This window comes from Ylistrum balloti, unplaced genomic scaffold (genome assembly GCF_031769215.1).
Source record: "Ylistrum balloti isolate Yb309-2 unplaced genomic scaffold, AGI_CSIRO_Ybal_v1 Utg370402, whole genome shotgun sequence".
NCBI lineage: Eukaryota > Metazoa > Mollusca > Bivalvia > Pectinida > Pectinidae > Ylistrum > Ylistrum balloti.
In genome coordinates, this window is record NW_026782275.1 from 887,093 (window position 1) to 912,804 (window position 25,712).

Consider the following 25,712-nt stretch of genomic DNA (forward strand, 5'->3'; position numbering starts at 1 on the left):
ATAAAAGCCTACCTGTCGTGTCTGAGCCCCCTTGTCCTATACGTGTATGTGCTTGTATCAACACACACTTAATACTCCCCCACAATGCCACCAGATGGTCCAGTTACATCCGGCTGATGCTGAGTTAGGGAGTCTGGCACTGAGGGGTGTGAAATGATGCAGAGTCTCTCCCTGTATTTACTCATACTTTATAAATAGACCAATATGTAGCATGGTTTATTACACCTCACACAAGGACCAGCAGAGGATCTAAAGTGGAGCCAGCAGTAGGGGTCATAGGAATCTAAAAGGGGTTAAGAGTATAGGACATATTAATTTAAACAGGGGCCAGCAGTAGAGGCCATTTAGAACTAAAAGGGGCCATGAGTAGGGGACATATCAATCTAAAGAGGGATCAGCAGTAGGGCCCAGAATAAAGCTCTGTAAGTGACAGGACATCTCTGGAAGCCAGGAAAAGGGGACTGAAGAACCTGTGTCCATCAATAAGGGATAAAACAATTATTAGATTTAGTTACAAATGATTCTGTCTTTAGATAAGGGCTAAAAATAGGAGTACATGCCCTCTAGGTCAAGAATAATTTGCTGGTCCGGTGTTATAGATTTGGTTTCCAAATGGTACATAAAACAGGGGCATAGCAGAAGGACTGAATCACTTCTGGAAATAGCCTAATGGTGCACAAGGGAAAAGTGATTCTATCTTTATGTCTGTCAGCAGGTTTATTAATAGAATTACCTCCCATCCCCCCTCTCTCCATCTTTAAATAGACTACCAATGAAGCGTGCTGTGATAGGGATGGTTCCATTCAATCTCAGTACTATTTTACTACGAAACATCACAGCTGCTGGGGTAAATAACCTCAAGATCTGTGTGGGATGTTCATAAACTTTCATTGTATTTTTGTGAAGCAATTGATAAAACTGCACAAAATGCAACAGCTGTATCACATATATAGAGGTAGCTATGAATCATAATACATGAACACATTTGAGATTGATTATAGAGTAACTTCCCCATCTCTGTGAATATTGATATACAACATCAAACAGAACGGCCAGTCCTACTATTAACACAGATAAAATGGTATCTGAGAAAGCACACTGGGTTAATTAGTCTATACACACACAGGGAACCAAGAAGAGCATCTGTAAGCCCCCCCTCCCTCTCCCCTAGAAAGGTGCTCCTCAACTCAAACTCCAATTACCTCTGACCCACAAAGGTCAGTAAAATCCAATCACCTCTGACCTAGAAAGGTCAGTATCATAATCATATCTGCATTACAAACCATATTTCAGTTTAATACTGACAAATAAATTATTTCCATAATATGAAATGTGATGGACTTCCAATGTGATGGACAGAATATATGACTAAAAGTGTAATGGACTTGAAAAATGATTAAAAATGTGATGGACAAAAAAGGTGACTAAAAAAAAATTAACATTAAGCTGGAAGTTTCAACCCTCAACATAATATCAGTTTTCTATAATAGGCAACCCTCAACTTGATGTCAGTTTTCTATAACCCTCAACTTTCAATTTAATGCAAGTTTTCTATACCTCCAAACCCTCAACTTAATGCAAGTTTTCTATACCTCTCAACCCTCGACTGAATGGAAGTTTTCTATAACCCTCAACTTTCAATTTAATGCAAGTTTTCTATACCTCCAAATCCTCAACTTAATGCAAGTTTTCTATACCTCTCAACCCTCGACTGAATTGAAGTTTTCTATAACCCTCAACTTTCAATTTGATGCAAGTTTTCTATAACTCTAAACCCTCAACTTAATGTCATTTTTCTATACCTCTCAAACTTTGTCTTCATATCACATGTTTCATTGGAAATTTCAGGAAATTCACCATACAACCCAGAAGACTACAGGGATGAGTCACATAAAACAGAAAAAGGAGAAGCATCAGTCAGAAAAAAGGTGTTGTAGTTAAAATATAAATCATCCCAAACCTGATTTCACTGGTAAACTGACTGTGCAGACACTAGTGCAGTGCAGGTGCTTGTTATTTGTAGAATGTGTGTGTGTATGTATATATATAAAATAAACATGAACTTGTCACATAAGAAGGCACCTGTTCATTTTTATTTAAAACATTCTTCCAGATCTGTTTACAAATATGAAATAATTAGTTTATCTTTACTTTCAGTGTTGTTATCATGATGAACTATAATTGAAAAACTGGATTCACAACTAATTCCAATGAATCAATTATGAAATTTGATATTGATTTTATCAGTAGAAGTTATTGTACATTATTGTGCTCTGTTTATCATCCACTCAAACGTCACTCTCATAGTGAGGGCCAATGCAATTAAGTGACAATCAAACATCTCCCAACAATTATAACTAATTATTGATCCTAAAATTACAATTGATTTCAAATATTCATTTCCTTACTGTTAGCACATCACAAAAGTTATAAATATGGGTTTCAAGAATGAAGAAAGGCAAAAGGAGGTAGAAGAGGAAATGCAGGAAGAAGACAGGAATAAGAGAGGGCAGATATAGAAGAAAGACAGGAACAGAAGAGGGCCGAAAGAGGAGGAAGACAGAGATAGAAAGATTGCATAAATAGGAAGAAGACCAGAACAGAAGTAGGCAGATATAGGAAGAAGGCTAGAATTGAAAAATTACATAAACAGGAAGAAGACCAGAACAGAAGTAGGCAGATATAGGAAGAAGGCTAGAATTGAAGATTATAGATATAGGAGGGAGACAGGAATTGAAAATGTAAAATATAGGATAGAGACTGCTGATTATTGGAAGAGGGCAGAAAAAGGAGGAAGACAGGAATAAAAGAGGGCAGAAACAGAAGGAAGACAGGAATAAAAGAGGGCAGAAAAAGGAGGAAGACAGGAATAGAAGAGGGCAGATATAGGAAGAAGGTAGGAATTGGAGAGGGCAGTATAGGAAGACAGAAATAAAAGAGGGCAGAAACAGGAGGAAGACAGGAATAGAAGAGGGCAGATATAGGAAGAAGGTAGGAATTGGAGAGGGCAGTATAGGAAGACAGAAATAAAAGAGGGCAGAAACAGGAGGAAAACAGGAATAGAAAAAGGTGGATTTAGGAGGAAGGCAAGAATTGAAGAGGGCAGATATAGGAAGAAGGCAGGAAATGGAGAGGGCAGAAACAGGAGGAAGGCAGGGATGAAAAATGTAAAATATAGGAGAGAGACTATTGAGGATTGGAAAAGGTCAGAAATAGGAGGGAGACAGGACTGGCAGAAGGCAGATACACTTACTGAAGAGTCCATTGAGTAATTTCATGTCATATAATCTGGTTGATAATCTGCTCCAATCAAAAACAAATCTTCACTAACAAAAGCATGAATTTTACATGTTGTTGAATAATTGATTGTTTCAGGTTACCAAGTACAAACCATCATTGAAACCTGATGATCAATTGTCCTTGTCCATTATTACCTGCCACAAGAGCTGATATGTAAACTACACACACAGGACTTATAGAATATAATCCTACACTGTGACATACTATTGACACTATTCTAATCCAATTCTAGGATAAATCATTAATGACCTTATCTACATGTTGTGTATATATATTAGACACTGCCATATCTCAAAATTATCAGGTTACATGGAGCCAAAGATATGTGTGCAAATCTGCTTTAATTTCCTAATTTGATTGTTTCAGCAACAACAACTGGTGGCATTGAACTTCAAATACATCCAGGGTGCCAGCTTCCTATTTCTAACTTTATCACTACAAATGGAGCAGATATCTCACTGTCCTGGTCCCAGTAGACCCTAGGACTGTTCTAGTCTGGGGGTATTGATCCACAGATAAGAGTACATTTTATGTATAGATGGGATTACTGTCCTTTATCTAGGACATGGAGACAAAAAGACAACCATTACTATTCTCATGTAATGATTCTCAATAAAACCCGCTCACCTCCTCTATTCTCGTTGCCTTGTCTACAGGCTAGGAACACAAGTAAAAATCAACAGACTAGGTACAGTCTAACAACACAGGTCAAGGTCAACAGATTATCTATAGCTTTTGGCTAGCAACACAGGTCAAGGTCAACTGATTATCTAGAGGTTTTGGCTAGCAACACAGTTCAATGTCAACAGATTATCTAGATGCTTTGGCTAGCAACACAGGTCAAAGTCAATGGATTATATACAGCTATTGGCTAGGTCACTAGTATAATATTGCAAAATCTTTCAATCCATTTTCAAATTACAATTTCAAAAAGTTATAACCAAAATGTATTTAATAAAACAATATGTGTATGACCTTCTAAATTAGATGCCACATATAACCTGCTGACCACAGTGTCTCTATAAGAACCAATATGATAAACCCTCTTTATAAGGAATATTAAACCTTTAAAAAAGGAACAAAGAAACTACTACATAAAGAGCAATGATAAATCTCCTCTGAAAGAGCGATAAAACCTCTCTATAAGAAACAATGATTAAAACCTCTCTATAAGGGACAATGAAACCTTTCTTCAAAGGACAATGACAAAACAAATCTGAAATACTTCATAGTAAAGAACAATGTCATAAAAATCTCTCTATAAAGACCATAATTAAGATAAAACCTCTCTATAATGACCAACACTGTGCTAAAACCTCTCTATAATGACCAACACTATGATAAAACCTCTCTATAATGACCAACATTATGATAAAACCTCTCTATAATGACCAACACTGTGCTAAAACCTCTCTATAATGACCAACACTATGATAAATCCTCTCTATAATGACCGACACTATGATAAAACCTCTCTATAATGACCGACACTATGCTAAAACCTGTCTATAATGATGTGTGTGTGTGTATGATAAAACCATGTGTGTGTGTATATGTGTGTGTGTGTGTGTGTGTGAGGGTGTGTGTGTGTGTGTAAAACCTGTCTATAATGATGTATGACACTATGATAAAACCTCTCTATAATGACCAACACTATGCTAAAACCTCTCTATAATGACCAACACTATGATAAAACCTCTCTATAATGACCAACACTATGACAAAACCTCTCTATAATGACCAACACTATGATAAAACCTCTCTATGATGACCAAAACTATGCTAAAACCTCTCTATAATGACCAACACTATGATAAAACTTCTTTATAATGACCAACACAATGATAAACCTCTCTATAATGACCAACACTATGATAAAACTCTCTATAAGGACCAACACAATGATAAAACCTCTCTATAATGACCAACATTATGATAAAACCTCTCTATAATGACCAACAATATGATAAAACCTCTCTATAATGACCAACACTATGATAAAACCTCTCTATAATGACCAACACTATGATAAAACCTCTCTATAATGACCAACACTATGATAAAACCTCTCTATAAGGACCAACAAAATGATAAAACCTCTCTATACTGACCAAAACCATGATAAACCTCTCTATAATGACCAACACAATGATAAACCTCTCTATAATGACCAACACTATGATAAAACTCTCTATAAGGACCAACACAATGATAAAACCTCTCTATACTGACCAAAACCATGATAAACCTCTCTATAATGACCAACACTATGACAAAACCTCTCTATAATGACCAACACTATGATAAAACCTCTCTATACTGACCAAAACCATGATAAAACCTCTCTATAAGGACCAACCCTATGACAAAACCTTCCTATAATGACTAACACTATGATAAAACCTCTATAATGACCAACATTATGATAAAACCTCTCTATAATGACCAACACCATGATAAACCTCTCTATAATGACCAACACCATGATACAACCTCTCTATACTGACCAAAACCATGATAAAACCTCTCTATAAGGACCAACCCTATGACAAAACCTTCCTATAATGACTAACACTATGATAAAACCTCTATAATGACCAACATTATGATAAAACCTCTATAATGACCAACACCATGATAAACCTCTCTATAAGGACCAACACTATGATAAACACTGATAAAATGTTTCTATGAGGAGAAATACCATAAAACAACAGGAATATTTCACCTACTCTTTCTATCCATTCATTCTGAAGGCCTATGATTAACTAGCCGACCTGTCGGCTGATTACTTATTTTGTTTAGGTGATTACACCCTCTGGCTGACATGATAGTCACAACAAATCCCCTGTAAGAGTATCAAAGTACTCTTGTCCCAAACTGCCAATAGCTGGCATTCTGTCTGATGACCAATCCTTTGTATCAGCTCTACCATAAATACTCAATAATCCCATTTAATGACGCAGGATTTATTTGTCAATGATATCACTCTTCAATTAACAGCTGTAATCCAAAACAACGCTTCTGATACCAAACCTGTCAGGGTCGGAAAATCTATCATAGTACCTTCAGGGCTTGCTAGTTACATGGTTTTAAAAGTACTCTTTCTGCACATTACCTTACATATTAACGAGACACAAAATGTATGCTGAAAAAACATATCAAAGGAAAGCTAATCCTTTTGTTAGACCAAAGTGATGCTCATTATACACACTGCATGTTATCTCTTCTTAAAATAAACTCTCATTTTAAAATAAATTATGTCTCAAGCCATGATAATAGTGAAGATACCAGCAGGAACCCTATTACAGTTATATGATTGGCGATTGTTTTGTAATGCATTTCAGTCAAAAATCAATGTTAATCATTAAGTTATTGAGTTAGACTGGTTAAAAATAGTCTAGAGGTCAGTCAATCCTCAGACATGCCTGTATATCTCTATATATCTTGTTTGTCTGTGTCCCTGTATATCTCTAAATATCTTGTTTGTCTGTGCTCCTTGTATATCTCTAGATATTGTATTTCTCTATGCCTCTGTATATCTCTATATATCTTGTTTGTCTGTTTCTATGTTTCTGATATATATCTCTAAATCTATGATTTCTCTAAACCTCTGTATCATATTTGTGATTTTTCAGAGTTTTCTCTAAATTCTTAAAACCATTTTCGCCACCCATTTATGTCTGTGATATCTCTATATCTTCTGTGCATCTCTAAATTTCTAGTTTCTCTACACCTCCCCTGTATCCTACAATATCTCGATATAATTCCAGTGTATCTCAAAGTCTCCTTTTGTGTTCTTATCTCTCAAATCCCAGACACCATTTTATCTATTTCTGTCTTACCTCCAACTCTCCATCTTGTTCTCTATGTTTCTAACAGAACTGCAGTAAAATACTTTAAATAGATTGTATGGCAACTTGGCCGCATCACTTGATTATAAAGTTAGAAAGTATATCTTTTTAAATTGAAACCGATTTCAGTCCTGGTGAGTGCATGCAGTAGCTATTTGTGAAGACAGAAAAGATAATAAAGAACTTGAGGAGATGGGATTTTTGTCAAAATAACATACTAAATGTTTCTTAAACATAATAATATACCATACACACTACAAAACTATATATCAATGGGACATGTATGGTTAGAGAAGTAGTTATTTCTTTGTAGTAATCCTGAAATAATTCACACTGAAAACACAATTTCAGCAAAAGCTTTTACTTATCATCATTCACCGATAACTTTATTTGATAGTTCATATCCCGTAAATTCATTGGCCATAACTCAATGACAAGAGACTTCACATCAATGAAGCTGATCAAGCTTTACAATGAAGTAGAACTGATTATCTCCCTTGTGTTGCTACAGGCATCCTTTCTATTTACAGAGCAGTTCTCAAAATATTGTGACAAGGATGTGTAAACACAAGACTACCAGAATAGCTCACCTGAGTGTAACCATGGAAACATACCTGATCTCTGTAAACAAGATGCTCTCTATGTCCTATGCAACTGTTAGATACACTGAACCCACTGAACCTACGGGCCCAATATAAATGTTAGTGATGTCCAATGTCTTGTGATTGACCTTGTTCATGCAAACTCAAGTCAATGAAAAAAAAAGGGGAAACCGCAGAAAATACTGAAATGTAATCCCTCTGATAAGATTACATTGAAAATGTATTGATGATACAATTCTGTTCAATACACCTCGTGTCAACTGAAGTAAAATCCCTCTACTGTATATATTTAATTAATTGAATCCAATTAAATAAGGACCCTATTTAACAGGGATCATTGAAAAACTGCAGTAAAAATGTTTGCATCGAAGCAAATTGTCACAACATAACATACTACCACCATGATGGTCACTGTCAGAGCTGGTAGTGTCAAATTAATTCAACTTCAGATTGTTTTGTTGATAAATCACTGGATCAAAAATAGGAACACTGTAACACCTTTATAAAGAATACCAACAGATATTATATCCCCACCAAGATTTCGGAATTTTCTGTGAAATGTTGGTAAAGCTCATAGGTACTTAGTTACTGGTGGTGTATGATAGGGTTGGCTTCACGCCTATATACTTAGATGTTCACATGCTTGAGGTATCATTGTACAATCTGTAACAACCAGTGCCAAGTGTGTTCTATATTCCTCATCTACATACAAGTGTAGGTGTTAACACGGAGTAAAACATGTCACTTCTAATGGCAACTTCTCCTTACCCCCTCCCAGACTGTACTTTCATGCCAACCTGTCTTCTTCTTCTCCGTATCATCTCATTCCTCACGATACCCTCACCCTCCAATCTAAATGTCCAGCTACCATACCCTCACCTTTATATCTGAATGTGCCCTTACACCCTTCTCCTTTTCTAAGTCAACTTTCAGCTACTCATCTACTCTCCCCTCACTCTATTCTTTACTCTTCATCTACTCATCTATTTCCCCCTCACCCTGTTCTCTTCTCTTCATCTAGTTATCTATTCTCCCCTCTGATCCTTCTCTGTTAGAATCCCTTCTCCATTTGGGAGGTTCCCTCAGTCAGTACATCCATCTTCTCCTCTCCTTAGGAAGTCCTCAGAGGAAGAATCCTCTTTTTCTGCTCCTTGTAGGAAGTCCCTTCAGCCAGAACTCCCTTCCCATCCTCCCTTAAGGAAGTCCCTTCAGTCAAAACCCTTCTCCTCCTCCCTCTAAGAAGTCCTTCAAGTTTCCCGTCAGTACCCCTTCTTCTCCTCCCTCTAGAAAGTCCTTCAAGTTTCTTGTCAGTACCCCTTTCTTCTTCTCCCTCTCGGAAGTTCTTCAAGTTTCTTGTCAGTAACCCCTTCTCCTCCCTCTAGGAAGTCCTTCGGTTAGAGCCCCATTCTCCTCCTCTTTCTAGAAAGTCCCTCAAGTCAGAGCTCCTTTCTCCTGAGTCAAGACCCCTTCTTCTCTATCAGAAACCTCTTCTCTTCCTCCCTTTAAAAAATCCCTCAGATCAAATCATTATTTCCCTTTCTATGCCTAAATTCCTTCTATCCCTTTTGTAGTTATGTAATAAAAAGGGGAAATGAAAATTGTCTTGCCTGCACCAGGACTTGGACTAACAACCTTTAGCTCTCTAGCCACCAGCACTGTTTGACTAGAGAGAAACTCCAAGCATTCAAATCCTGGCCTCTTTACTACTACAGTTATAAATAGTTCCAAGCCCTGTATAATATACATTGTACTTGATTCTGATTCACATATCATATTCAAAGGAGCAATGGTTGCTAATACTTGTGTATCATATTGTTTTCTATTTGCATTTCAACTGAGAAGAAAAAGGTTTGAGGAAATAAAAGCTTTTTATCTCCAGTTGTCACTACCAAGAAATGCAGAGTATAAAGATTTAGTGTATTTGTCAAATATCCTGACAGCGACACAGTTAATTATTTACACTGATGATCATTCATCCTCTATTCATTATGGAAGACCATCATAAAAGCTTGTTTATCACCTGTTCTAGTCACAAGGTTCCATTGATCAGCGTTGGCTGAGAGCTATCTCATAGACCACTAACTTACTGATAAGTACAAAAAGAACGCCATAAATATTTCATACTTTTCAAAGAATCATTCATAAATTTCAATTAGAATTTTTACTAATTATCCTTAAATCCATGCCTTCAGAATAATTGTCCCTTGTATTCGCATTTTATAAATGGAAAGTAGGAGATAAAGTTCCACAAGTAGAGAAATGTTTCCAGTATTCTCATCCCTGTCTTGCCGGGAATTAATTCTCACGCCTCCGAGTCTCTCGTACTTTATTGGTACAAAGACGTTCTTACCAATCACAAGCACTTAGCACAATCTTATAGCAGTATTTTCCTGTTATGGAAAAAAAAACACCCCAAAAAAACAACCAATCAAGCCTCCTGATACAATTAGCTTAATTTCATTGTTCCTCTCCGGAATTGGATTTTATAAAAGTAACACATATAATCAAATTGTCTCTGTAACACTTGTAATAATTATTACTTTATCTATAATCTTTATTTCAATTTTTTGCCTGAAATTTTCATTTAGCAGGACCAAATGATGATTTTACTCGATATGAGTGTTCCAACAGTTGAAACCAAATGCGTAAATCTATGAATCATCCATAAGAATTAATACTATATCAGCAATGAGACTTATTTCAAAGAATAAGTTAACTAATTATACAGTCAGGTGTCTGACTGAACAATACAAATATTAAGTTTGAGGGAAAAAAAGTCATTTTACTAGCTTTGCTTCAATTAGTTTCACACAGAGGGAAGGTGTTTTTGAGTTCCTTAGGCAGGACATTTTTACTGCCTTATCTGATATCAACATAAGTCTTACTAAATTATTCCCCCCTACCCTTCTCCTGTCCAGTTTACAAACCCCGGGCCTAAACCTTCATATGTAATAGCTTTCCAGACTTCCACTCTCCTTTATTAAGTCCCCTGGCCAAAACCCTCTAGCTTCTATATACATACACCTTACCCCCACTTATATATAGTCTCCTGGCCTTCACCTTCCTATATACATCCTTTTGGCCTACGTTCTCCTATATACATCCTTTTGGCTTACACCCTCCTATATACATCCTTTTGGCCTATGCCCTCCTATATACATCCTTTTGGCCTATGCCCTCCTATGTACAGCCTCTTGTCTGATAACCACCTGTCCCTTGGTTTAGGCCTTCCTATATTTAGTTCCTTGGCTCATGCCCTTCTTAAAATAGTTTCCTTGCCTAAACCCTCCTGTATACTGTCTCTAGACCTACTCCCTCCTACACATGTTTGTACCTTGTTCTGACCAGTACACCTTCCAATATACAGGTCATGTTGCCTATATCCTCCTACATCAGCTATTCCCTCCTCTATGCACTCTCTTGACCCTTTATCCTCCTATATACCTCTTACTCCTTCCAGTTTCCTTGGTGGCTGAATTTCCTCCTGTAAAAAGTCCCTTGGGCAAAATATGTCGGTTATAATCCAATAACTGAAAGCAATGACCATCCTGCTGAGCTTTGGTCCATTTCGAATAATAATTAAGTGAACACTTCTAAATTAAGCCTATATCATAACTAACACCTCATTTATTTTCTATTTTTGTCTTATATTTCCCAGTATGATTATAAAGAGACCAGTGAAATGACTATTAAACAAAAGATTACTTTCCTTCCGAACACAAAATACCATAAACAAGAGAGATTAAACCATGCAGTCTACACACAGAGGTGTTTCATTTCTCTCGGGGGACCTGTCAGTGTAGAGTTGGGCAATGCTACTGGACAGGCTGAACGAGATAATGGATTTAAACTCTATATCATACGAACTTGGTTCCTTTGACCTTGTCTTCGGGGAGATCAATATACGGCCTAGTCTTGCTTCAGAATGAATAGTTAGGGTTTTTAATATGTCCATAAAAAAGCAAGACAAAGTGGGTCACTTTTAACCAGACCTTGAAAAAAGCCCAATGTCTAAACTACTTGTTGACTCCACCATCATCTGAACCATTTTCTGAACCATTAGCAATGTGATGAAATAGAGGTTTTTATAGTTATTCCATTACAACAAACACTGACCACACTTACATGAAATACACTTATATTTGTGAAAAGGAACTTTCTGAATAGCTAGATTGATCATATCTGCCATGTGGCCACCCCCATATCTTACAGAATTGGTTGAGGGAAAGATTCAGAAACATATGTCACTAAAATCCACTATTTTTATCTGAGAAACGGAAAACAATAGGACTGTAAACTGTCCATAAACTGTCCAAAACCAAGAAATGGTCACCTAGAATCCATACCCTTCTGACTGCACCAATCATAACCATGGAAATTACATCACTGATCCCAAAAGTAGCTACAACAGGAGTTGTTCAATAGTCAGGTAACCGTGATACCCTAGTCAAGTAACCATGAGTGACATCAGAGTCAGGTAACAATGAGTTACACCCTTGTCAAATAACCTAGAGTAACACCATCACTATGACAGTGGAACCAACTTTTTTTATCGATCTACCTAATATTTGAAGAAAATTCTCTTCTCCTGAATGCAATTTTTCTAAGGACCAGTTAAATAACATGATTTCAAAGTAAAGGCTAAACACCTGATTGATTGTTTTATACTTTACAAGCTAGATTTCACAATTCCTGTCCATTTTCATTTAAACACTGAGAATGTATTGATCCAGCAGTTTAAACAGCGACCCTATAAATTAGAATAACAAATTAGGTTTACAGAACTGTGGCTGTTTTGGATCAGCTGTACCTTGTATAGAACTTTAACCCTATCATTCTCATCCATCCTTAACTTATGACCCAATATGTCTGCTTATCATCATTCTAAATTAAAAGGTAACATAATTTTTCAAGCAATTTATTACTATCACTCATGAATAGATTCTATCCAATACATTATGCAGCATTACAATGTCAGGAATAGTCAGTGAATTGTAGGAGTGAAAATCTAGCAGGTTCCTTAGAGGAAATGTAAAATAGACTGATGTCTTCCCGGTTACAGCTTTTTTCATTGGATGAATTGATCTTCCATCAAAAGTGTATAAATTACGGCAGTCTTTTTGAAACATGTCACATGCCTTACACTACTTCTTTTGGTGGCAACACCTCTTGCACATGCTGCATTGAAACACTACAGGCAGCAAATACTAAGAAGACAACCTGTAATCATAAGAGTAGGATCGTGTCTTACACAACCAGAATTTAATTTACCATTTCACTTCAAGTTTTATTGACTAACAGTTGAAAATAGACAAAAAAAAAAAATCTTTATTTCAAAAAGAAAACAAAATGGAAACAAAAAGTCGGTAACAGTCTTTTCTTCAGTTTGGTGTTTTTAAGTTCATTCGTGAAGTGCTACAGAAAACTAGAGATGATGATATCAACTAGTATGACCCCATGACCTGGTGGGGAAGCCAGGTGCTTCTGTAGATGTGACTGATTATAACTTAAAAGTCTAATTATAGGTCTGGTAATACCACTGGATGCTCAAGTAATACCTCGTCTGTAGTCTTTTATCAATATTTATTTTACTATCTAGTTCATAGTGTTCATTCAAACTTGAAAGTTTATCCTCCGGTTCCAAATTATTTTCCTAAAAATAAAATCAGATTTATTTTAAAGGATTTGATAGAAATTGAATTGTACTGCCATTTTTTTCAGAGGAATCATATATTGTGTATGAAAATAACTTTTGTTAATAAAACTTTATCCCAAAGCTATATACTATATATATTCTATGTAGAAAGTTGTGATCATTGATATATACTATAAACTATATATATATATACATTGATATATACTATATATATATATATTCTATGTAGAAAGTTGTGATCATTGATATATACTATATATATATATATATATTCTATGTAGAAAGTTGTGATCATTGATATATACTATATACTATATATATTCTATGTAGAAAGTTGTGATCATTGATATATACTATATACTATATATATATATTCTAGGTAGAAAGTTGTGATCATTGATATATACTATATACTATATATATATATTCTAGGTATAAAGTTGTGATCATTGATATATACTATATACTATATATATATTCTATGTAGAAAGTTGTGATCATTGATATATACTATATATATATATATATATGTAGAAAGTTGTGATCATTGATATATACTATATACTATATATATATATTCTATGTAGAAAGTTGTGATCATTGATATATATATATACTATATATATATATTCTAGGTAGAAAGTTGTGATCATTGATATATATATATACTATATATATATATTCTAGGTAGAAAGTTGTGATCATTGATATATACTATATATATATATATATTCTATGTAGAAAGTTGTGATCATTGATATATACTATATATATTCTAGGTAGAAAGTTGTGATCATTGATATATACTATATATATTCTATGTAGAAAGTTGTGATCATTGATATATACTATATATATTCTATGTAGAAAGTTGTGGTCCTTGGTTATGATTTGTGTTGATAAACCAGAAGGATAGATGCCATCATTAATACGTTCCATAAAGATTGGTTCCGTATTGAGCTGGAATGGCAACAAATAAACCTCCATCAAGTGCCCAAACATAGTCAGTTTACTGTCCATAATCATTTATAGACAAGGGGACTAACTCAGACAATCAAGATTTATCACTCTACCAGACGTTCATTACTGTGCAATGCATCATAATCCTAGACAAATTTCCATCGTTCATCTCACCATGGCAGCTCCAATAGATGGGTCTCCGGTAAAAAACTATCCATATAAATCCACATAAAGCTCATTCTCAAGTCTTTTAAACAAAGACTTATATTTGGAGCCATTCATTGGCTACCTAAAGCAGGAAACTTGTGACCATTCACGGTATACATGAGATGTTGAGCTCAGTTTCACTGTATACATGAGATGTTGAGCTCAGTTTCACTGTATACATGAAATGTTGAGCTCAGTTTCACTGTATACATGAGATGTTGAGCTCAGTTTCACTGTATACATGAGATGTTGAGCTCAGTTTCACTGTATACATGAGATGTTGAGCTCAGTTTCACTGTATACATGAGATGTTGAGCTCAGTTTCACTGTATACATGAGATGTCGAGCTCAGTTTCACTGTAAACATGAGATGTTGAGCTCAGTTTCACTGTATACATGAGATGTTGAGCTCAGTTTCACTGTATACATGAGATGTTGAGCTCAGTTTCACTGTATACATGAGATGTTGAGCTCAGTTTCACTGTATACATGAGATGTTGAGCTCAGTTTCACTGTATACATGAGATGTTGAGCTCAGTTTCACTGTATACATGAGATGTTGAGCTCAGTTTCACTGTATACATGAGATGTTGAGCTCAGTTTCACTGTATACATGAGATGTTGAGCTCAGTTTCACTGTATACATGAGATGTTGAGCTCAGTTTCACTGTATACATGAGATGTTGAGCTCAGTTTCACTGTATACATGAGATGTTGAGCTCAGTTTCACTGTATATAGTACATACAAACTGTAATAAAACTGGCTACTAAACTCATTTCTATATAAATTCTTTGCCTGAAAACAGTGTGAACAAAATCCTGTTGAGCAAAGACTTAGTACAATCCTGATCTCTGTTTTTGTCCCTGTATACACATCACCATATAACTTTAAACCTGTGTAGTATGAAAGTCTGTCATACAGAACAACTTTTAGTTTTTAGTTTATTGGCCCTCAAAGCCTGTAAGAAGCCAATACAAAGACTTCGAGTCAGATTTTATATGTGGCCCTTGAGGCTTGTATCTTCAGATATAACACTGGAATTGTTTCATGCAGTTTTTGAACCATTGAAAAATTATATACCAAAATAAAACAATTATTAACATGTCTAGAATATGTGAAAATTCTGCAATAAATACCTTTCATTGTCTGGTTTAAAATACGTCTGAGTATTTCATTATTCAAACTAAGTACTAAATTTTCTAATACAATTATATACAATCTTTTCACATAAGAACACTTACTATTACACAGAAAAAATATTTTTATTACATTGAAATATGTTTTTACGTCTTAGCAAAAAAAAAACAAACAAAAAACTACATCTGAGTATTTATCACAATTGAGTATTTATCACAATTAACTATTTATCACAATTAAGTATTTATCACATCTGAGTATTTATCACAATTAAGTATTTATCACATCTGAGTATTTATCACATCTGAATATTTATCACAATTAAGTATTTATCACATCTGAGTATTTATCACATCTGAATATTTATCACAATTAAGTATTTATCACATCTGAGTATTCATCACAATTCAGTATTTATTACATCTGAGTTTTTATCACATCTGAGTATTTATCACATCTGAGTATTTATCACAATTAAGTATTTATCACAATTAAGTATTTATCACAAATATCAATTTCATCTGATGATTTATTTTTACAAACTAATCAGCGCATAATCTAAGCTTATATCATGATCCTATTTAAAACATTCCTCCAACAAGACATATTAGTAATCCTTATGTGAGAAATAAAAAAGAAAAAAGGGAGTAACTCTGGGAAAACTGTGGGCAACTATCCCAGATGTTGTCAGACTCGACGGCAAAATGGTAAATTAGCAGTAACTTTAAAGTATGACCATTTGTCTAAGGGAATCAAGTCATAAAAGGCCCAGCACTTATAGCTGTTGTTTTAGATATCTAATACTGAGTTACCCATCTTACTTTTCTCAGTCCACAGCTTAACTCTAACGTGTATAGCCAATGTAGGAAATAAGCAGATATAATGTGGTATATGTTACAAAAAGTTTCCTCCTAACAGACTGAAAAAATGATAACACTTTCTTGAAAAATGTGAACAAAATTGTCTTTTCTGACGGTAAAATATGATTTCTTCTTTCAGAGTCAAGTGTTTTCAGGAGCAATTTGATCAAAGACTGTTCATATTCAAGATTTCTTAAACCAAAAGCAAAGATGATGTTTTCTTAAAAGTGGAAATGTAAAATAAACAAATTGTGCATGGGTAATATGCATAAAAGATTCCTTTTTGAAATAGGAAACACTTTTTTGTTTGATTAGAAATATATTTAGGTGTCAGTAGAATGGTAGCTCAGCTATTTTTTTTATTTATTATTGGTAAATTCTGTAAATACTCAAATTTCAATCTTACTATGAGGTATTTTTGGGACAAAATGATGTAATTGGCATTTCTACATAAGTTGTCACAACTATGACACTTTTTGACCTTTGGAATTCTAGATGCCTTCAGAAAAGCTTCTTTCTAAAACTGGTCCAAACATGAGTTGATGATGACATCTGTGAGATTGTGTTTAACACCAAGTGCTTTGACTAAAACTTTGTACAACTGAACACATTTCTTCCAGTTTAGTACTTTATATCACTATGGAAAAATGTTTTTATTACAAATGAGTACTTTGTCTCACAATGGACCAGTCTTTTTAATACAAATGAGTACTGTGTATCACCGTGGAAATGTCTTTTTATTACAAATGAGTACTGTGTATCACAATGGAAAAGTCTATTTATTACAAATGAGTACTGTGTATCACAATGGAAAAGTCTATTTATTACAAATGAGTACTGTGTATCACAATGGACCAGTCTTTTTAATACAAATAAGTACTGTGTATCACAATGGACCAGTCTTTTTAATACAAATGAGTACTGTGTATCACAATGGAAAAGTCTATTTATTACAAATGAGTACTTTGTATCACAATGGACCAGTCTTTTTAATACAAATGAGTACTGTGTATCACAATGGAAAAGTCCATTTATTACAAATGAGTACTTTGTATCACCGTGGAAATGTCTTTTTAATACAAATGAGTACTCTGTATCACAATGGACCAGTCTTTTTTTATTACATTTGAGTACTCTGTATCACAGTCAAGTTTTTTTTATTTTTTGTGTATCATCACTGAGTGATCTTTTATCACATTTGAATACTGTTTGTCATGTTCAGTTGGGTTTTTAATTACAATTGACTACTGTCTGTCCAAGCACAATACATTTGACTTTAATAACATACACACCTATTTTGATTTTATATCTATCAAGAATTGAAGTATTTGGACAATAGATATTAACTTGTTAATTTCTGTGATACAAGTTGTCTCAGCACTAGAACATAACACTAGCATATAAGCAAGCAGCATTTTCAAAAATGGCCAGTATCACAGTCTACATTCTTTTTTTCAGGAAGTGTACTAATTTTTATTGAAATGTACCTTCAGAAGCTATGAAAATGCTCAACTTAGAGTTATATTGATACTGTGTGAGCTTAAAAAACCTTCTTGAAGAATATCTTGTTCTGTCAAATGTTTCCTTCTTTGAGTTATGGAATAAATATCACCTTAAACAGAAGTATCTGTAATATGTATGATCCTTCCTACCACCAGCCTTTTTCTAGCATTTAATTAAGCATTATAACTAATGTTCATCGACAAGTATGATTAGAGAAAATAAAGAATTTCAAAGCATCCTCAGAACCAGGTGAGCATTAATGGAACCAGTGGATATTGTATACATCATGAAAACATTTTAAAGGTTGAATATAATATAAGTGGATTTTATTTCACAGAAAATTAAGGTGCACACATGTTTTGATATTTTTTGTAACAAAATCAACGTTATCCCTTTTTCTGATATGGTGATTTTGCTGCACCTGAGATCTATATGTAACATTCTTTTGATTTTTACATATCCTGGAATAATCTTTCTTCTGTCTCAACTTCTGAACACATCTTAAATATTATCAATTGACAACGATACAAATATGTATGTTTAATGTATACATATGAGAGATATCTATGACAAATGATAGATATTTATATGAAAGTGTAAAAAGGACTGATACAGAAAGTCATTAATAAAAAACACATCAGACGTTTGATATACTAATGGAGGGCTTATTTGATTTTCAACAACAAATTTCAGATACGTTGATGTATATAGCTGTTTCATTAATTTTCAAAATTCACATTACCGGAAAAGAAGGCATTACATTTTCTATACTACAACATACTGATAGCTATTTTGATAAATACTGCCTTCAGTATAGATGATACAATGTATTTAAATCATGATAAAAAATAAAAATGGCTTTTAGTTAAGACAATATATTACATTAATGTGAGTGTTGACAGTCAATAATAACAGCAGAATTATCAACAGCTGATAGAAAATTTCTTGTCCACTATAATCATCAAGCTTTTATCTTACATTGTACCTACAGGTAATATAAATAAGTCTATCAGAATCTGAGATAATTTAAAAATCATAAATGATGATGGACAAAAATCCTGAAGTAACCTAAGAACGATAGAATTTTCTGTTACCATGACAATACTTACCCTCATGGTATTCTTTTGAGTATCCACAATTGGAAGGTAAATGTTTGGTCTACTTGAGAAGCAGTCCTATATATAATCCGGAATCTGTATGCTGACTGCCCTCTTGTGTTCTGTCACACAAACACCTCTCCACCAACTGGTCAACTTCATAAACCTAAGGTCATTGAAAGGTATTTACACACTTACGAAACTTCAGTTTAAAATTGTTCGAACATTGAGAACTAATTTATTCCAAATCAGAGGGTAAAGTTCTAAATTACATTACACAATTCCTACCTAAATTTTGTAACAAAGTCTCCGGAAAAAAACGTCACAGTGACAGAATCCTGGTTTAAAGGAAGTGGCAGAAGTACTCAAAGCACTGGTAGCATTGTCAGTAAGAACCCACAGAGTGTCACTAGTGTCCTGGTACCACTGCTCCACCAATCACCAAACAGCATGAAACAAACTACAAATTGCCTCCTATGTCAGTGTTCGTGTCCAATAACCAGTGTCTCCCTCTAGTGACAAATATAAAAATGAAAAAGTTGTGTGCAGTGGAGTTTTTGCTGGAGTTAGCTAGTAGTACTGTGTGCCTGTAGGGCTGCTAAAGGCACCTCAAGCTGGTGGTACTGCTGACTGCTTCTGTGTATCTTTAACAGACTCCCAGAGAAATCCATACACGAGCCAATTTCTGAGTCAGCCTGCTACCAAAGCAGGATACGGATAACCCATTTTTTTCCTATGTACAATGTACTACAAGACACTTCCCCTACCAGGTTTGTTTAAGTACAAGTCTAACACTCCGAGTACTGAAACTCAGTCTTCCAATTTTGTTTCTACGAATTTACTTGATATTTTTGTATGTATGTTTCAAATTCTGGTATTAATGCAATATTCAAAATTTTAATTTATGAAGTTTTTAATTAACTTTTTACATAGCCAAAACTACTTTTCTGTAATTGGATCTTTACATATCTTAGATACAGGAATAAACTTTGTAGTTCTACCTACGCATTAGTGATCTGACAGTTGCTCTTTACTAATATTTTTGTTCTACGTCTCACAGATGTGTTGGTAAAGGTCAACAGCTCACATATCTTTAGAAATTTTAATGGTATCTAAGTTACAATGCGTTCTACATCTTCAAATGACAACAATGGCTTCCAACATCCTTTTACAATTTCAAACTTTTGGAATTTGAAAAGGTTATATGCTGGAATACATGGTTTCTGTTCGACGAAGACTGTACATTTTGACAAGGAAATATTTCATTACATATTCCTCTTTTGGAAAAGAATCATTTTTAAGCATGTCTCAAGCATCATATTTAACAAGTTATACATATCCTCTTTCCAATTTGTCAATTCAGTCATTTTGGATTTGATTTGACATTTGAAAAAAAAATATTTTAAAAAAATTTAGAATACAATGACAAGATCTTATTGAAAGGAAATTTCGTAATAATTTTGTGACCATGTCATTACCTATCAGTGTTTTTTTTTTATTCTTTTAGTGTCTCTTTTTGTCAAATCTACCTGAAATTTTATTGACAATAAACTGACAGTTTAAAACCTTAAGCTCGTAACATGAATAGGTGACTCCAAAATCTAAATAGCAGATTGTGCAATTTCCAAATTTCAAACATTTACATAAATCTTATTTACAGTAACAAATTTGTAATATCTATTGTTTTCTGTTTTGAGAAGAAGAAAAATGGAAATATTGCATAAAGAGTGTATCTATAAAATTTTAAGAAACAAACATCATAAATTTGATTTTTAATAGAGGATGCAATGATTAATTTAATTCACATTAAATCAATTCTTACCTGAAGGAACACAGTTCTTTCTGTAAAATGACATATGATACTATTACATCAGAATCTTCTATCCTTGGCACTTTAAGATGTTAATTATCAATGAAGATGCGCTTCTTTTGTACAATCTAGTCACATAAGTCAGAATTCCAAATATTTTCCTTACAATATTCTGAAAACATTCAACACCATGATATGAAACGCTCCCTACTCTAAAAAGATTTTAAGCAAAGAGGATCATGGCCTGAACTGATTATTATGTAGAAGTCCAGCTGTTGATCATGGCTTGTCATGGTATTGTGTGGTAATTGAACATTCAGACTGACCACATCTCTTCATCTATTGACCCTGCATGTCCACAACTCTATCAGTGTGTTAAGTCTAACTAATCTCTAGTGTAACTATCTGACCAAAGACGACCAAAAAATGTCAGAGTGTTCAGAATTTTGAATATACAGATGACCTAAGAAAGACAAAAACTTGACCTATTTGCAGTGATGTTGAAAATTGACCGTATATTTCTAATTTGTGAAGTTGTGAGTATAAAATGGTGATGAGAGCAGAATATTGACCTAATGCCATCAGTATCAACCTTGTTGACCACCTGGTCAAGGAACTCGGGGCCATTATGACTGACAAGTCGACCAAATGATTAAACCTCCACGCCCCCTTATCTTTAACACCTTAGAGAGTCCTTTACCCGTTACTTCTTGAGTCCCTTACCCCTTGGAGAGTTGGCTACTTCTCTGAGGATCGAGGACGGTGTCTTTCACTCCTGGTGGGGACTTTTTAACTAGTATTGACCAGATGATAACTAATAACAAGGTGACAAGCACTCTAAAGCTATCCCCTAATTATAGCATTACACCACCCTGGTCTGTCCAACAGCAAGACATCAAACATCCCAATCAAAAATTATAATTATCCTCAAATATTCATCGTTTTTTAACAGCATATCAACAGTTGGTTCTTCAATTATCTGTTTTATTTTGAACCCTCTCTAATTAATTTTTCAAGAAATTTATACAGAATTTTCAGATATAGAACCTAACCATGCTTTTGCAACTTGACAGTTGTCATTATAAACTAAATTGCTGAGTCCTAATACAATAGAACCTGAATGAGCTTGTGTGTCTATTGTGGTTGTACAAAAGCTGCTAATATGGAGCCCAGTTTCTGTATGGATAACAATATTGATTCTGAACAGGGATATTTAGGTCTGTACAATCTAGTAATTACTTTTATGTAACTTGTCAATGAATCCCAATATTCCAAGATAACTGTTCCAGCTGACTTTTATATGGTTAACGGGACCTAACAATGAGTGCCTTTGTCCACCAATGTCTATTGTCAGGACTACATAGATATTTCATTATACTGTCCATTAACACATTGTCCCGGAAACCCCAATCAAAGGCACCAGTGTAATCTGTTCTCCTTGTCAAAGTAACTCTACATCAGTCCTTAACAATCCTTAACAATCCCCAACATTTAAATAAAAAATTGAAGATCTAAATACAGATTAACGTCAGCATTTCTAAGCAGAATTTGCCTGGAAATTCTTTTAAAAATCAATATTTAAAATAAAATAACAGGGAACTACTTTTCCTCTGAATTTATCCAGCAATTCCACAGAAGCAGAGAAAGTGTTGTGGAACAATTCAAAGTCCAACACCTACCCACATACTCTGGTGTCAGAGTAGAAAGACACAAGATCCAGATTTTACAATGTAACACCACCTTCTCAAGATATTCTCACAAATTAAAAGTCAATAAAGGCCTTACAAATTTAAACATCATTTTCATTGATTCAAAATAACCCTTGGAAGAAAAGAAAAGTCAGTGAAAGTTGTGCTTTATAATTTCATTATAAAGTCAAGTGATGGTAAGATATTAGGAAACCTGCTGGTGTTAGAACTGAGCGAACAATAAATATAAAGCTATTGAACTAATTAACATAAAATTATGTAAAACTATGTACCTATCAAGTCAAGCATTTCCACCTGGGATCAAACAGTAAAGTGTGTTACTGATTACACCTGGTGTGATCTGACATCTATCTACAATATGTACAGTTCAGCTACTGCTTCCATAGATAATGGTAAGATAAGTGATAAGTGGAAAATCATACACCAATGCTTTAGTAATTATCAGAAGGAACATTATTTCACAGCCTTTTCTTCCTTGCTTGACTTGGTAATGAGCTTGTTCTTTCTTGCTTGACTTGGTAATGAGCTTGTTCGTTCTTGCTTGACTTGGTAATGAGCTTGTTCTTTCTTGCTTGACTTGAAAGTGAGCTTGTTCTTTCTTGCTTGACTTGGTAATGAGCTTGTTCTTTCTTGATTGACTTGGTAATGAGCTTTTCCTTTCTTGCTTGACTTGGTAATGAGCTTTTCCTTCCTTGCTTGACTTGGTAATGAGCTTGTTCTTTCCTGCTTGATTTGGTCGGTATACTTACTTCTTCTGTAAAATAAAGGACTATAGTTCCCTTATCAAGGTTTTCATCTGTCATTTTAATGCCGTCCATTTGTAACTTTTGATAGGAGAAATGAAGAAAAGGAAGAAAGTCCCCAGATTCTTTTTTTAAATTTCAGACATTTTTGTAATTTTGTCTAATCAACAGCAGCATGATTAATGATGTTCAGTGAGGATGTGTCTGTGAGAAACAACATTTTTGCTAAGAAGATCTACAGTATGACTGTATCACTGGTTTGTGAACTGATAACCTGACTTTGTTTGGTATATCATTGATGTATGTCCTATTAACAGCCAGGTCGTTTATGGATGTGCCAGGTTTGGATGGTGGAGGAAAGTCCGAGATAACACTGACATTCTGTAATTTTCAACAACTGTAGTAAGCACTTGTATTAGGGGGTGATTGATACATACTTAAAACATGATTTGCAATTGTTGTATTTATAAATATTTAAGTTGAGCATTTGATATGATACTAGGTATATAATGTTTAAAGGATATTGGATAATTATCCTATCTTGATGAAAACATTTCCAAAGCTGCCCAACATTTGAACTCCAGGCCTTGAATATCTTCAATTCAATAAAAAGAATCAATTATATGAAGATTCCCAAACCTGGCTCCATTTCACCAACATTCTCAAACCTGGCCCCATTTCACCAACATTCCCAAACCTGGCCCCATTTCACCAACATTCCCAAACCTGGCTCCATTTCACCAACATTCCCAAACCTGGCCCCATTTCACCAACATTCCCAAACCTGGCTCCATTTCACCAACATTCTCAAACCTGGCCCCATTTCACCAACATTCCCAAATCTGGCTCTATTTCACCAACATTCCCAAACCTGGCTCCATTTCATCAACATTCCCAAATCTGGCCCCATTTCACCAACATTCCTAAACCTGGCCCCATTTCGCCAACATTCCCAAACCTGGCCCCATTTCACCAACATTCCCAAACCTGGCTCCATTTCACCAACATTCCCAAACCTGGCTCCATTTCATCAACATTCCCAAATCTGGCTCTATTTCGCCAACATTCCCAAACCTGGCCCCATTTCACCAACATTCCCAAACCTGGCTCCATTTCACCAACATTCCCAAACCTGGCTCCATTTCACCAACATTCTCAAACCTGGCTCCATTTCATCAACATTCCCAAATCTGGCTCTATTTCGCCAACATTCCCAAACCTGGCCCCATTTCACCAACATTCCCAAACCTGGCTCCATTTCACCAACATTCCCAAACCTGGCTCCATTTCACCAACATTTCCAAACCTGGCTCCAATTTGCTAACATTCCCAAATCTGTCTCCACATCACCAACATTCCAAAACCTGGCGCTATTTCACCAACATTCCCAAACCTGGCTCTATTTCATTAACATTCCCAAATCTGGCTCCACATCACCAACATTCCCAAAACTGGCGCTATTTCACCAACATTCCCAAACCTGGCTCCATTTCACCAACATTCCCATACCTAGCTCCATTTCACCAACATTCCCAAACCTGGCTCCATTTCATCAACATTCCCAAATCTGGCTCTATTTCACCAACATTCCCAAACCTGGCTCTATTTCATTAACATTCCCAAATCTGGCTCCACATCACCAACATTCCCAAACCTGGCGCTATTTCACCAACATTCCCAAACCTGGCTCCATTTCACCAACATTCCCATACCTAGCTCCATTTCACCAACATTCCCAAACCTGGCTCCATTTCATCAACATTCCCAAATCTGGCTCTATTTCACCAACATTCCCAAACCTAGCTCCATTTCACCAACATTCCCAAACCTGGCTCCATTTCATCAACATTCCCAAATCTGGCTCTATTTCACCAACATTCCCAAACCTGGCTCCATTTCACCAACATTCCCAAATCTGGCCCCATTTCACCAACATTCCCAAACTTGGCTCCATTTTGCTAACATTCCCAAATCTGGCTCCACATCACCAACATTCTCAAACCTGGCTCCATTTCACTAACATTCCCAAATCTGGCTCTATTTCACCAACATTCCCAAATCTGGCTCTATTTCACCAACATTCCCAAACCTGGCTCCATTTCACCAACATTCCCAAATCTGGCTCCACATCACCAACATTCCCAAACCTGGCGCTATTTCACCAACATTCCCAAACCTGGCTCCACATCACCAACATTCCCAAACCTGGCTCCATTTCACCAACATTCCCAAACCTAGCTCCATTTCACCAACATTCCCAAACCTGGCTCCAT

General features: G+C 35.1%; 1 protein-coding gene across 3 annotated transcripts in view; it reads right to left on the reverse strand.

The window, feature by feature from the left end:
• The window catches only part of LOC132554400 (uncharacterized), a 37,445-nt gene extending 17,679 nt beyond the window's left edge, over positions 1–19,766 (reverse strand). Inside the window, exons 1-2 of one of the 3 annotated variants that reach the window (XM_060218713.1) lie at positions 19,466–19,766; positions 19,190–19,343 (exon numbers count right to left, since the gene is read on the reverse strand). In XM_060218713.1, the coding sequence (XP_060074696.1) occupies positions 19,190–19,195 (6 nt within the window). In that variant the 5' untranslated portion in view covers positions 19,196–19,343; positions 19,466–19,766. Of the gene's footprint in view, positions 1–12; positions 100–19,189 lie in introns of those variants that run through there. The other 2 variants (XM_060218712.1, XM_060218714.1) reach the window with 2 other exon arrangements.
• Positions 19,767–25,712: the final 5,946 nt, after the last annotated feature.